The 15,317-nt window shown below is 38.5% G+C and overlaps 1 protein-coding gene across 8 annotated transcripts in view; it reads right to left on the reverse strand.

Moving 5' to 3' along the window:
- Nucleotides 1-15,317, reverse strand: part of ZNF521 (zinc finger protein 521) — a 289,657-nt gene that overhangs the window by 272,399 nt on the left and 1,941 nt on the right. The window contains exon 2 of one of the 8 annotated variants that reach the window (XM_033155063.1): nt 12,811-12,847. The exons of the other annotated variants lie outside the window; for them this stretch is intronic. Within the exon in view, the coding sequence (XP_033010954.1) occupies nt 12,811-12,844 (34 nt within the window). The 5' untranslated portion in view covers nt 12,845-12,847. The remainder of the gene's footprint in view (nt 1-12,810; nt 12,848-15,317) is intronic. 8 annotated transcript variants of the gene reach the window in all.

Here is a 15,317-nt window from a genome sequence, read left to right on the forward strand (position 1 = left end):
CACAGCTCTCACACGATACGTTTGCTGAATATGTAAGACTCTGCACTCAACTTCAAACTAGGAACAAACTGTTGGATCAGGTTCTGAATATTTTTCTTTACAACTGGCACAGGCAATCTAGACTACACCGAACAACTTCCCCATGTGAAGCCCACTGTTGTTATGCAATCTTCATTCAATTAAACAATGTTCCAAGTCAGAGCCCCACAATACCTTATTTAATTAAATGAGGAACGTGCAGCAAAAATGCATGGTGTGTTGTGCTGGTATTGTCTGAAGGCCTACTTGGATGATAAAGGAACAATCTCTGAAACTAAAACAAAGTGATGAATATGGCCCTCCAGACATGATTGGACCACACCTCCCATCAGTTCCACCCAGCTAGCATAGCCAATGATCACAGATGATGGGAGCTGTGATCCAGCAACAGGTTTCCCATTCCTGGTTAAATGTGCTTCCTCTTTGCTCATGTTCGGTTAAAATGTGTGATTTAAAAGTATTCCCACCTGTTTGTTTCACATATATATTCCCTTTACAGAAGTGTGTTTTCAAAATATAATCTGAAAACACACTTAAGTCAACTTATAATGGCTTCAAGATCTAAAAAGGATTGTTGTGAATTGTTTTATGATGAGGATGACACTGCATATCATGTTATCTTCAGTTTATCATTTGATACCCCAACTATGCAGAAACTATAAATCAGTTTTTACAAAATGATTCCTCACCGAACTTCATCATACAGGCAACTGTCTATCAAACAGACAAGTTGAGTACCATGATATGGCTGTTACTTAAACTGGATTGGTAAACACATCCAGAGTCCCAGTAATTTACTTTTGAGTTAACAAAGTAAATTACGAAGGTTGCAGAGCTTATGTTTTTTGGCAGCATATATGAATTCAAGATATTGTAATGAATTTCTTGATATTTCAATATGTGTTGCATAAAAGGAGGGAAAGGTGTCAAAAGAAGAAAAACTTAAAAAGTCTTACATATTTCTAAAATGAATATAGAGAGACCTTCATACCACACAAGAACATTAACAAAGCCAATAACCAAGACCAGATACCGCTAGATTTACACCCAACTCTCATAAATATATTTTTTAAAAACACTACAGTTTGAAGGCTCAATTCTACTTACCACTCCTCCCTTGGTGGCATCATCAGCCTGTTCCCTTCAACTGATCCATATTGAGCATGATTTCTCCTCTCATACGTATTACTTTACCTTAAGAACTAAACTGAACTATCAGGTTAGCATCCCCGACCCCACTCCAAAAAAAAAAAAAAAAGAACTCTGAGATGGATATTCACAGCCTGATGAGGCTGTTTTATAGTACTAATTTCATAAGAAGCATAGTGAGCTATACTTACAAACATAGTTGAAAGGATAGCTTAAAGGTTTTGCACCATGGATATACTTTTGGTTAGATTAGTACATTTAGTACTACTTCAAATCAGTGTGTTTGTGTCTATTCATGTTTAAGAGTTTCACGATTATTTATGTTAAGATCACATCAGGCAAATTGGTCCTTGAAAAAGGCCCCAATCTGCCTCTCCAAGACTGAGGTCTGCAACTCAGCCAGCCTAGCCACAAGCTGGGGAGATCCTATCACAGACCCACCCAGTTTACTGGGATAAGACTAAGAAGTCCATGGCTGCTGTTACTGGAGAAGATCCTGGCCTTGAAAATGGCATGGTAGAACTTCTCAGGAAGAACTTGCTACTACTCTGATCGCTTGAGGAAACTTCATGGAATTCTGCTGAAAACAGATACGTGACCCCAAGACTAAAAACCAGTTATGTAGCCAAAGCTAACTAACAAGTTCACACGATACTACCCAGAGGAAATCAGTTAAGTTCAAATCCCATTAAGATGTATGGAATTTAAGCACACAGTTGGGTTCTATTTTAATTAGCACCTAATGTTCTCTGGATTCCCCCAAATACTCTATCCACTGAACCACACAAGCTGAAGTTGATTATCATTAGGGTTTCAACCAATTGAAGATATTTCAAGCAACTAACTGTTTTGCTTTTAAGTGAATGACAAATGGATTAATTGGTTACAATAAAATCACAGTATCTCAGTAAATGTCATGTGCTGAGGTTGAAAAATGACCATAACTTCTGTTAAATGCATTGCTTCAATCAAGAAAAGTAGGTAAGCAGTTTATTAAAAAGATACCTTCAGCATCAAAACACTGTCATAAGGAAACACAAAAACCACCCATTCAGCGACGAAATAAGTATACAATAAAGAAATCTCTTCACACAATTGCACCCACAGCAAACTCATTCATATTACCTAGTCAAAAATCTTATCAATCCTGCACAACCAAGATTAGCAAAGCCCACTAACAATTTATGACACCCTATGAGTTGCTCAATACACTCTGCTTTAGCTACTTCACTACTTGTCAAGTTCTTATCAGGTCACAATAAGATCCACTTCAGTTGTGTTCAGATTGGTGGATCAAAAATTATGGATTTCTCAGCTAGATCTACGAGTTAATTAAGCATATGCATACATTGTTTTATATGGAAGAGGAGCATGTTTAATTATTTAGAAAATTCAGGACTTGTTGCTATTGCCATGATACTGCCTTTAATTAACATGGTGAGGGAGTTAATTTATGTGAATCAATTTGGCTCTTGTAATAGAAATGTGAAACCAACACTTGATGGGGCTTGGGAAGAATACAACACTACCACAGCAAACCTCAACCTTGTATGTCACTTTGATCTTCTTTGGGAGAAAAGGTAGAATATAAACTGAAAATATGATTATTAAACATGCTAACCACTCTGTTTTGTTTATACATACAACTTTCTTTGAAGGGGCTCAAATTGGCATATATGGCTCTTCCTTCTACCATAATCAGATTCTAGTAAGTTAAGAAAGGAGTGGCAAATCTGTGAGCTTTCAATGTACAATGTAGTTATGGGTGAATCAAGGACTCTTAACTTGCATCAGCAAGCACCAGCAGGACTCATGGTTGGATATGTGGCTTGATAAAACAGAGGGAATTACTGCAGCAACCTGAGAACAGTGTGCTTTAGGCATGTTGGCTAGGATCTTAGGCTAAGTTGACCTAAGGACGTTTGTGGACATAAAGTTTTCTGGCCCCTTGCAGCTAACTACACTTGAATAGGCTGAGCAACTGGGCAGCTGATCCCTGCAGAAAGCAGAGTTTATGTTTAAAGATCCTAAGCTTTATTTCCACATGTATGTACTTCATTTGCTCTCTCATCATAGTCCTGTGCAGAGATGGGGAACTGGATCAAGCCAATGGGCCAGATCCCTATATTCTCCACACCTATCCACAGGCCAACTTGGGCAGATTAGCAAGACCCACCCATTGCTCAATCATGGGACATCTTATTGATGTCAGCTGACTGGCACCTGTCTCAAAGTGCAAAGGAGGTTGCAATCTCCTTATAAGATGTACTTCCAGCATCTATCAGCTCATTGGCACTGGGAACCTGCCTTTTAAGAGGCTCCCTTGTAAGTCCCTATCAGCTGATTTTCATTTACAAGGAGCATGTGCTGTGCTTTGGAATCTCCGCAATCCGCTGATAGATGGGGTTTGAATGAAGATAGTTGGGGTTTTGACCCGCTTTTCCAAACGTTTCACTTCCCTTTGGCCAAGCCTCAACTTTTCCTGACCCACTCTTGATATCATATATGATGTCAGGTGCCGAGCAAGTGGGCATGGTTTGGCCAAAATGGTCTGAAGGACCTAATGAGACCTGTTGGCTGTTCTAAGGTATTCACATTCAGTCTTTGTATACAGAACACATTTCACACAGCTAACCAGGTAAGAAATCTTGGGGTAGTGGTGGGCAGCTTAACCAAAAACAATGCTGAAACCAAGATCTGAGAGCTGCAAAAAAGCTAAATTCCATTGTAAGACTCATTAGGAAAGAAGTTAAAAATAAAACTGCTTTAAAAATGAGACTATCACAGCTGGGGAGAGTATTGTTGGAGTTCAAGGCTGCTTGTGGGCTTCCCACAGGCATGTGGCTGGCCACTGTGAGAACAGGATACTAGATGGGCTTTGACCTGATCTAGCAAGGTTCTTCTTCTGTTCCTAACAGAGCAGTGCAGCATTTGGTGTCCTGATCACCTCCATCTGACAAGCTAAAAATAAGGGCTACACAAGGCAATTTTATTGATTCATTGATGTTCCTCTCATGACACTGACAAATAAAGTATAATTAGTGGTACCTAAATCAAAGAAAATACATATGAAGCATCCTGGTTTATAGGGCAAACTTAGAGAAGTCCTGCTGCAATTAATGAACATAACTCAGTTATGGCCATAACTTTCAATAGGTCTACTCTGAGTAAAACTGCTGACTACCATTCTGTGTACAAAACCATAAGGGTTATATGTGAAAGCAAGCTTAGAGGGCTACACTGCATATTGGAGAAACACGAACAAAGGAATGGTTTTAACCCCCTTCCTCATTGGCCCTCTTCCAACTCAAAACCCCTTTCTGTTTCACATCTTCAACCAAACCAGCTTTTCCCCCAAACAGGAGGCACAACAAAAGGTAAGCATAGGCACTTTTACGTAACACAGTATAGTGCAGGCAAATCCAAAGTCCATTTGGGGGGCCTAATCTGGCCCGCTGGTCGGTTTAATCCAGTTCCTGTGGTAAAATCCTAAAAAAAACCCTCAACTTCAACCCTAAAAAAAGCTCAACAACTTCAATCCTAAATCCTGCAATCCTAATTTGGCCCTCACAGCCCTTTGCTTCATCAAATCTGGCCCTCTTTGAAAAAAGTTTGGACACCACTGGTATAGTGTAAACATAACTTTTATATGCCTTGCTTATAAGGCATTTATAAGCTTTACTGCCGAACCGAACCCTCAATATCTCTGAGGTATTCCTGTACATTACTTCCTCTTACTATTCACATTCATACTTTAGTCTACAATCTCATTTAAGCAGTATCCTCTCCCCTTTAAACTCGAATGCATATATATTTTCTCGTACTGATCATCAAACCTAACCTTCCACTCTTTAAAACCTAACCTTCCACTCTTTAAAACAAAAATGACAGTCCCACCCCACCAAAATAAAACAAGTTACAGTTAGAAGCGTTTTAAAATCCTGGTGTCCTTGAACAGGTGCGGTCAGAATGCAATGTGAAATACAAAAACAGAAGATGATTATTATCACAGTAGAAACCATAAAAAAGATTAAGGAGTGACACTACAAGTTAGAGACACTGTTGACAAATTTCAGTCGCTCTGACACCAAATTATCCCATTCCTTAGACAGGTGTTGTTAACAAAGCATGTTTCAGATTTTGGGCAAAGTAACAAAGACAAAAAGGAATGCTTACTGAAAAATCTCCAATAAGAGCACCTCCTAAAGGCCAATAAAATATAAAATAACCACTAAAATACAATATGCAAATAATAGCAGGTGTCCGTAATAATAATAAATACTTGGTAATGTGAAGAATAAACAATACCAATATACCGTCTGCTAATAAATGTTTTAACAATAAAGCATTGACAATGGCTCCCAGAGAGAAATGCACACCCACTTTGCCCCTGCCTGGTTCTATTAGCTGAGGCAGCACAGTGGCAAAGCAAAGGTCTGTCTTAGTGTGTCATCTGAACCCAAGCTTGTGGTTAAGCTCTTTCCTTCTTAACCACAAACTGTAGCCAAAAACAAACCTGGTTTATATTAGCATTCCACGCAAATGTGGCCAATATCTTGCAAAGGAGTCATGCATGCTACCTAATTGCTGCATAACTTATTGCTCAATCATACAGTGATCAGCTAGCCCATTTTTAGGGCCCTGATCATGAGAGTACAAAAGAACCTTTAGCGGGAACATGGGGCGCATATCTGATTTGAATGACCTGACGTCCTGGATATGTGGGCGGGGGCATCACTGAGACAGACATCTAGGAATGAGGAGATATAAAAAGGCTACAGCTGGAAAATTTATCTAAAGGCACAAGGGATGTTCAAGAAGCATCCTTGTACAGACCAGTTTTAGAAGTAAAATAAAATACTGTAGAAGTAAGTGTTGCAGAGTGGAAGGTCTTTCCAGCAACACATTGCCACATACAGTATTTATAATACAATGACACAGATAAATTCACCTAACCTATGAACAACCAGGACATTCCCCACCCACTTAGCATCAGTGTTCGCATGTGGTAAAAGCAGAGGTGCAGAAACTTTAATGTTAAAGAACATGAATGCTCTGTGTTAGGAGATTTAGTGGGGTAGAATTTGCAAAATCATCAGGGATATGAATAGCCAATAGATATAACTCTAAATTGGAAAATAAATAAAGAGAGCTCAGTTGGGGTCTGGGAGAATCCTGTACCACCATCCAAATTGCTGTGACACTCAAATTCTGTACAGTACTGATAATTATGCTACTAAATCACATTCTACAATTTAAGATGACATGTAAGTTTTAAGGATGAGAGTATCAAAATTAGGTGGCAATGCTGACATTCTTGTTAAAATGGCTTTTCTGGGGCTTTTAATACACCTGCTTCAGAGAATTCTTATCCATGCCTACATGTATATAAGTTTATATAGTTAAGAACAAAACTGGACATACGTTGTGCCCTTGAAAAGCAGGCTCCTGCTATGTCACAAATGAAGTGTATTTAAGAGTGCCTATACAGTATTGGAAAAATCAGAGTAAAGTTGATATATGTACTAAGGATGAGACAATACTACCGAAAAACTACGATCACTTAAAATGAAACACTTATTTAAAATCTGGAATATGCCAGCAACAGAACTGTTATTCATTTGCCAGCAAAGTCAACCAACTCTACCACCCTCCATTAAAGTTAGCAATGTAAGATTTGAAAAGTGGGTAATTGTCCATATTGAAATACTTAAAGTAAGTGTGGTAAAAGCAGTTGCATATGTTGTGCACACTCTAAAGTATGCGTTTTCCAAACCACAGTACTTCTTCACTTTTAAAAATAACACACACATATAAATGCCCAAGGTGGGGGGAGGAATAGCAGCTCACTGGATTAAATGCCTTCTTCAAAGGGAAAGGGAACACCTAGAAGTACTGTACAAAGATAACATGGAGAATATTATTTATTTGCAAGGGACAGCTCTGTGATAACAGTGCATGCTTTGCATGCTTCAAACCCTTGCATCTCCATTTAAAATAGCCAGATAGGAGCTGATATGAAAGACCTCTGCCTGTTGAACTGTTGACTGTCAGAGGAGTCAATACCAACCTAGATGAACAGCAGTCCATCCAGATATAAAGGCTGCTTCCTATGTGTTTTAGTATTTTTTCAAGTTTTAAGTTTTTGAGATCATTGGCCTCTGCTGTGGTACGGGTTAGGTTTTGTTCTTTTTACAGTGCTGTATTGTTGGATGAGCTCTTTAGGAAATGTTTGCTTTGTATGTTATGTTTCTTTTCTTTTTTGCCTCAATTTATTTTACTCATTTGTATTTTATCTTCTTTTGTTTTGATACTTTTATCTTGTTGTTTTGCTTTGATACTTTGTTTGCATGGCATGCCAAACAAATGCCAGCAAATAATAATTTAAATAAAATAATGCCTACATTTCAGTTAGAATAGTCTCATCTTCTATGACAATGAAGCAGCAGCAGGCATTTCAATGCCCTTTTGCACTCCAAATGTGTGAGTGGATCAGCAGACATCCCAAATAGTCCGTCCCCCCAACCATCAGCCAGGGAGATGCAGCCTGCCTCAGGCCACAGATTTTGGGGTACCAAAGTGCACCCAACTGTCAATCATTTAATACTAAGGGTGGCACAATTTAAATTTTCTGTTATCAGTCTAAAATACCTTGCCCTGTTTGTTATACCAAAACCTAAGAGCAAAACCTAAGAGTTTCTGTCCTCTCTCTGGAAAGCAGGAATACTAAATGGAATGCAAACTATGAAGTATAGTAATAAAGATACTCGAAGTTTAGCTCAAGTCTTCTTCCCCCCCCCCTTTTGCTTCAACATAATCCCCAGGCATATAGCTAACTACTGCTTGATCATTATTCCGGCTCAAAGTAAAGCTACTGAAGTTTAGAAGGATTCACATCTTACAGAGTTTCTTTCATCTCCAATAATTACTAAACTAGCATAATTACTAATACTTGAGGTGAACTGTGATGCATGCTAAGAGCCCGACCTGCCTAAATTAGAGGGAGGTGTTTTGGTTTTTAGGTTTACAACTGTTCTCAATTTTCTAAGATTCACATCTTCTGTCAAACTTTCTCATTGGTCTCCTAAAACTTTCCTTCACCATTTGATTATGATAAGGAGATAAGTTAAAAGAATCTGAAGTCCTTGAATTTCAGATTTTTTGTAGCGACAGTATTGCTAAGTACATTTAAACGCCAGACATGCACACAACCAGAGGAAAACATGAACAAATAAGGCATACATAATTCTTGCTAAGCTGCATGTAGACCCCAAGGCAAAAAAATGAAACACAAGACCACATTTTCCTCCCAATGGGACCAATCCTGACCTTTGACAAAACAACAGGGGACAACAAAAAAATTCAAAATACATATGGGGAAATACATCATGCTGAGATTTAAACTGCATTTGCAGTTTTAAAATAACATTCCAATATAATGCTATTTACACTGAAAATCACTCAAGTCACAAAGTATACTGGAACCCAAAATCATCTTAGTTTTCCCATTTACATTTATTGCCACATTAATACTGACAGCACTAACAAGCTAACTTTTGGAGTCTAGTATTATTCTTTGAATTTCAACACTACAGCACATAGTTTGTAACAGAGGAACTGGTGTTATTAAGCTGTAAAGACTTGCAGCTTACAGCCCAAGAATTAAGGGAAAGCACAAAGCCATTCAAGAAATCCTGGATCAACATTGCAAATGTTATCTTTACATATTAGACATATCACAGTACTGTACAGACAAATTCAGCAACAATTCAGGGGGAAGTTACAAAATCTCTTAATTGTAAGATGCCAGTATGGCCCAATGAAAAAGAAGGCTCAGCTCATAACAGTGGAAAACATATATTGTTCTTCAACCATTTTCATGTTCTAGTTCCTGCTATACTGACACGAGAGATAGCAATTTGTGGACAAGATTCTCATACTTCCTTCCAGACATAAAGGGTTGTCAGTAATGTGGGTCACTACACTGCTACAGCAATACTCAAATCCGTCACTAACACCCCAATGCAATGCCACAACTTGCGGTGTTAAACTTGCACCGTGCTATGACTGAAGAAGGCGACCCATGTAGCTATGCTGGCACAGAACTATTATACTAGCCAACCAACAGAATCACCAAATCAGGCAGTGTGGTCCCATGAACCGCGGCTATGATACAAGTGGAACTGGGGCTGGTAGGGCAAAATATTAAGAATTTAGTTATGATGAGTGTTATGTTGGCATCCTTAATATATCATTTGCCATCAGCTGGGCAGATGGGGACCTACGACCACGTTGCAGGCCAACCTCAGGTGAATTACACTTGCAGCACTACAATATCTATGGTAAAGAATAATAATTAAAAAAACTGATCCTAAATGCATGCTTAAGTTAAAGGTGGACCTCCGCTTTGAAAAAGTTGAAAGTTATATTATCACAGGATATTTAATTTAACAGGCCTGGGGAGAACATGCAGAACATGCTACCCCACTTTCCTTACAAGCCAGAGGCAGTTGCTGCAGCAACAATGCTCTGTGCACCACTGAGGTCTGGAATATCTGTAGTAAATCTAATAATTTAAGATTGCTACAAATCATCAATAGTGACAGGGCAGATAAACATGTGTGTTGTGATACATCAACAAAGAAAGAGCGTAAACATGAAAAGAGAATTATAGATAGTTGCCTGAATTTAAAGAATACTGTAAATCAGTTCTAATATGTAATTTTGCTTTGTACATGTGGCTGTACGCTTTCATGTTGACTATTCTCAATTTTGCCCAATTTTGGCTAGACACACAAAAAAGCAGCAATCTGCTTCAACACAGATGTTTTTGGTTTACAGGCCAATTGGAATTTTATGAATTTTTGTCCCCTCCCTTTTAAGAATATAACGCTATAGTGCTCAGAAATTGGTCATTTCAGATAAAGTCATGTAGGAACAACAATATGAGACTGGGGATGGGCAGGTTTCAGGGATACTACCAACAGTAATTACTATTTTTGTCTATATGGAATTCCTTAGATTATATTATGAGTCAAGTAATCTAATGTCTTTTAATATCTAGTCAGTATGGTCTATTCTTTGAATGTCAATCTCCCTTATGAGTTACTATTCCTAAATTAGAGTTCTCACTTCTGCACTTTTCTATGCAAAATCTATTTTGGCTCTCCAGAATGTGTAAGAATGAAACAATAAGTCTAAATACATAATTGGAAATAGAAAATATGTTTTTCAACATTTCCAACAATTCAGAAGTAAAAATACGGCTGAATTTTCTCAAACAGTACAATTCAGGGCCTTACTATGTACTGTAGTATTTTCAATATTTCTAAATAAATGCATGCTTCAGGCATGTTAAATATAGTACACGGAGTAAAATACACTGTGTCCTTCATCAAGAAACATAAAATTAATAAAGCCTTATGAAACTATCTGCATAACAGTACAATGAAACACATACTGCACTAGGGAAAATGTTTAAGTAATAGAAACACTTAAGTCTCAAATCATGTCAATATCCTCGTTATGGCTAATTTTATATCTACAATTTCCAGTGGTTATCTCTCCACAAGTAACTGGTGTAATAAACAGAACCTTATTTTGGTTCCAAAATGATGACAGTGTATAAACATATTTACATCTCTATCCTAAACATACTTATTTGGAAATGATACTTGCTTAAAAAGTTCCATTGTACTCAATGGAATTTACTCTCAAAAGAACTCTGTTTTAGAATGCATGTACAATTTTGGGTATCTTTCCCCCATCTAGCAAGGAGGATCAATTTTGATGTATAAGTGAACATATAATTAAAATAATGTATAATTTTAAAAGACATAATAAAAAAGCAAACAAGAAAAATAGGTCGGTAACACAGGACCACTGAATTATAGGAAAGCTAATCATTTCCAATGGTGGAATTAAGCACTTGGAAGTATTCTTTCTTCCTTGCCTCCATTGCTTAGGAAAACCTAAGAAGAATTTCATACAAGCAGATAGGCCTATCTTGACCTTTGGTTACTAAGTATGAAAGTGGCAGGAAGGATACAACACTTAAACAACAATATTTAATGCTAGGTTTTCTTCAGGTAAGAACTCTATCGTGAAGAGCTCCCTGAAGAAATGGGATATATGAATAGGAGGGTGGGGAAGGGGGAGGGAATGGAGAAAAAGCACAGGTCAATGTTGTCAAATCTCATGTCATTCATTCTTAGGGTTTGCAAAGCAACCTGTAGGTTCTGGCTTTTAAATTCCAAAAAATATATAATGCATTAGTGAATAGATAATGCTCTCACACCAACTTCTAGATACACTTGAATACATTCTTTCACAATTCATTTGCATACTTGTAAGGTTTTCATTGGGAAATGGTGGCCATGGTGGACAGTTATACTTCTCAGAGATTTTCACAACAAGCCACACACAACACATTACGCTTGTATAAAATTCTGCTAAATGGTGCTATTATAATAATTAAACACAAGTTCAACAGCCACCATATCCCGCCCCACTCGCCAATCTCCCCAGCCAATAAACGTGATGAAGAACAGGTTTATTTTAAATAAATACATTTTACAAAGAGCGAGAACATGAAGTTTGTAAAATCCATAGCTTTACTGTAATTTACTTACTATTATTAATATTCCAAACCAAATTGCCATTTTGATAATATACCTGCCTAATGTCACTACTGGAATGCAAGTTTCAAATCAGGCTAACTGAAGTGTCAATAGTACAAAAAAAGCCTCTTTTCCCCCTTCCATTAAACAAATAGACTGGATCCTCAGGACCTTTATTTCATGATAATTTTACTTAAGCCATACACTGATCCCAATTTAATTTGTAGACTGCAGAACACTACCCCTATCCTAACACTTTTTTGGCACTATTAATGTTTACTTAATAGTTTTTGTTGATTCAGTCAACACTCATTGATTATGGTAGCTTTTTACAACATATCTCACATGACTGGTTTGCCTCTGAAAAGTTTGTAACTGCATTTTTAGCTATAGTTCTTGTTTATTTCTAAATGATTTGGGTATTAATCATTTTACAGTAAGAAAACTATCTTAGGCTGCAATACTAATCCAACTTTCCTGGTATAAACCCTACTGAATTAACTTACTTCTGAGCAGACTTTGTTAACATTGTGATGTAACGCTAGGAACATAAGCACAATTAATTGGAAGTCTATTAAAAGAAATATAACTTACTTCTGAGTAGACATGGCTAGCAGATTGGGCTCTAAATTAGCACCACACGAACCTTATTAAACTATACCAAATATTTATGATTCAGCTCGAATCTGCACCTTCCTAATTGAAAACAAAGATGCATGTGATTTTTTTAAAAGTACTGAAAGCACTTCAGTACTCCAAAGTCACATTTTCCTTTGAATAAGGCCAGCCAGCTCAAAAATGGACAATAACAAAGAAAACATATTCAGCTGAATGGAAAAGAATATTAATTTATGTAGCAACAATCTAAATATTGCATCAACCATTATACTTCAGATGACTTTAGCATGCATTATGATTAAAGGGGATAATGAGTAGAATAATGTATAGGAATGTATAACCTATGCATTTAAATAAGCCACTGCTTGTTTAGGTCAATACTTACTGTCAATGACATTGGGATACTTCTCTCTGCTCATGGGCTGTTGATACAGACCAAAGACTATATTTTATATGAGCACACAGAAAACTGAAGCTACATCTTTATTTTAATTAAGAATTTTCTTTACCAAAAAGCCTTTTGGAAAATAAGTGTTTTGTTTCCATGAGAGGGGAATTTTTTTAAAAAAATATAATACTATTTTGGCATAAGTACAACTGTGCATCACTTATCGGTTAACTTTGCATGCTCAGCCAGTTCTCAAAGATTCACAAGTATAATAAAGAGGGGCTTTCTTCAACTCAATTTCTTTTCAACATCTCCCCATAAATTTAACCAATTGATGACTTTATTTATTGGCCATAAAAAACTTGCTTGCATGTAAATTAATCCTCTTTAGGGAAGCTATCAGGAAATAAACATATGCACAATCAACAGAACTCTCATTATGAAGTCATTTTAAAAGGTAGCTGAAGAACATCCTTACAAGCTGTCAAACTAAAGCATCAATGAACTGTATAAACTTCAGTCAACCAAAAATTATATATGGGTCAAAACCAAATGTGGGGAAGCAAGGAGATGTGGAGAATTGGAGTGAATAGGAGGATGCAGGCTGCTTCAAGCTTTGTATCAGGTAAACTTTGGAATGAGTTTTTATACCAGCCAAACAAATCACTATTGTCCTGGCCTGTATATGTAAACAGGCTGACCTTACTGCCCCCTCGCAACCAATGTGTTTCACTGACTTCAAGCTAGCAAAACCTGGTTTACCATACAAAATTAGGCCTAGTACTTTTATGTAAGTCACCTATTAATTCAGTCAAATACCAAACTCATTCCAGCCGTGTTTACAGGCCAACTTTCCCAAACTTCAGATACTGTCTTCACACACACACACACCCATGCCCTAATATGACGCGTAAGCCATCACCAGTGTCCTCACATCTTTCAGCCTAGGAGAAAAAATCTAGCTCTTTTGTCAACCTTTTGTATTTTATTACCTCCAGTAGCAGAGAGATCGAGTAGTAGCCTTTCTCTTCACAGCAAAAGGGCACAAAAAACTACAAGGAACTGTGTTGGATTTCCACCTACAGTTGCTGGGGTGGAAGAAATTTAGTGAAGGGGGGCTGTGGAAGGGCAAGTCCTGTTATGATAGTATAGGTCAACTGTCAATATGACTGAGAAGGTCTACGTGAATTGGATGGGGATGCTAGCAACAGTAACAGTGTGAGAAAGAAATGAGGGGGAGGGGGAGCCAAGGAAGGAAAGATATGAGTACAGTACTGTATTTACAAAAGGATTTTTGAAGAAGGGAATCCTAGGTGATTGCTGTTGAAGCAGCACCAATCTGAGGGACGCGTGACAGTGTCCTAGATGGGGCGGAGAAGGATGACTGAGGGAGGCCAGCATGTCAAGACCACTGGGCTGAAAGAGGGAGGCAGCAGAGACCAAATCTCCCCAGGACATTCCTGTGGCCCAGCCACATTCTCACAAGCCGCCCTTTGTCCTCTCTTCTGGGCCTTTGCTCTTTCCTCCTCAGGGCTGATTCCTGTGTGTATATTACTTGAGGCTCCTGCACATTTCCCCCCCCAACCTTCCTTTTCTTCATAGGTTCCCCTCCCCTCAGCACCCCTTAACTCTGGTTCTCAAATATCAATTCCACCCCCACCCATCTTCTAAGTCCTCCCTCCCCCTAAAAAAGTGGAGGGGGGAGGTTTCACGAAATCTGCTCCACCACCACCACCACCCTCCCACATTCCAGCACACAGCTCCAGCTCCAGGAACTCCAGCCTCCGGATCAATAAGAACTTCCATTCGGTTTCCTTTCCTCTACACCACCACCACATTCCAGCAAATCCCACCTACTTCCCCCCCCCCGTTAAAAAAAAACTTCCTTCTCCAGCTGGGACAAACACAAACTGGACTCCCACCACCACCACCCCCGCCACCCATCTCTTAAGCTTGCAAGAAGTTATATGACCAACTCATATGGTATCAACAGAAACACGCACACACTCCCATGCAGCGTACATTGTTTGCTTGTTCATGGGACAGAACCCAAAAGAGGACTCCTGGCCCCATAAGATGCTGAGGTGTTTCACTTTGGGGGCATGCCTTCTTTAACAACACAAAACAAAACAAAAACAAAAAGCCACCTTTTTCAAGGAGTTTCAGAAGCTCTGCGGGGTCGAGGGGGGAGAAGTGAAAAATCCATGCAGCACTTCGGAAGAGGAGGAGGAAGCGGGGAAAGGCTTGCAAGCATTAACGTGCATTGTGGGGTTTTTTTTTAACACCCGAGAAGAACTTTTCCACTACGATTTCAAGGAGAGAAGTGCGGGGACCGCGTTACAGAGAATAGAGTTTTTTGTTTTTTAAAGTGCCCCCTTCCTTCCCAGCTCACGACTCCAGCCTGTGTGTGTGTGTGTGAGTGTGCGCGCGCGCTCCGCCCGCCCCCCCCCCTTTCGCAATTCTTTGGTTCACTCTGGATCAGGAACGATAAAATTAAGGGGAAT

The sequence above is a fragment of the Lacerta agilis genome, chromosome 7, assembly GCF_009819535.1.
Source record: "Lacerta agilis isolate rLacAgi1 chromosome 7, rLacAgi1.pri, whole genome shotgun sequence".
In the NCBI taxonomy this organism is placed as follows: Eukaryota; Metazoa; Chordata; class Lepidosauria; order Squamata; family Lacertidae; genus Lacerta; species Lacerta agilis.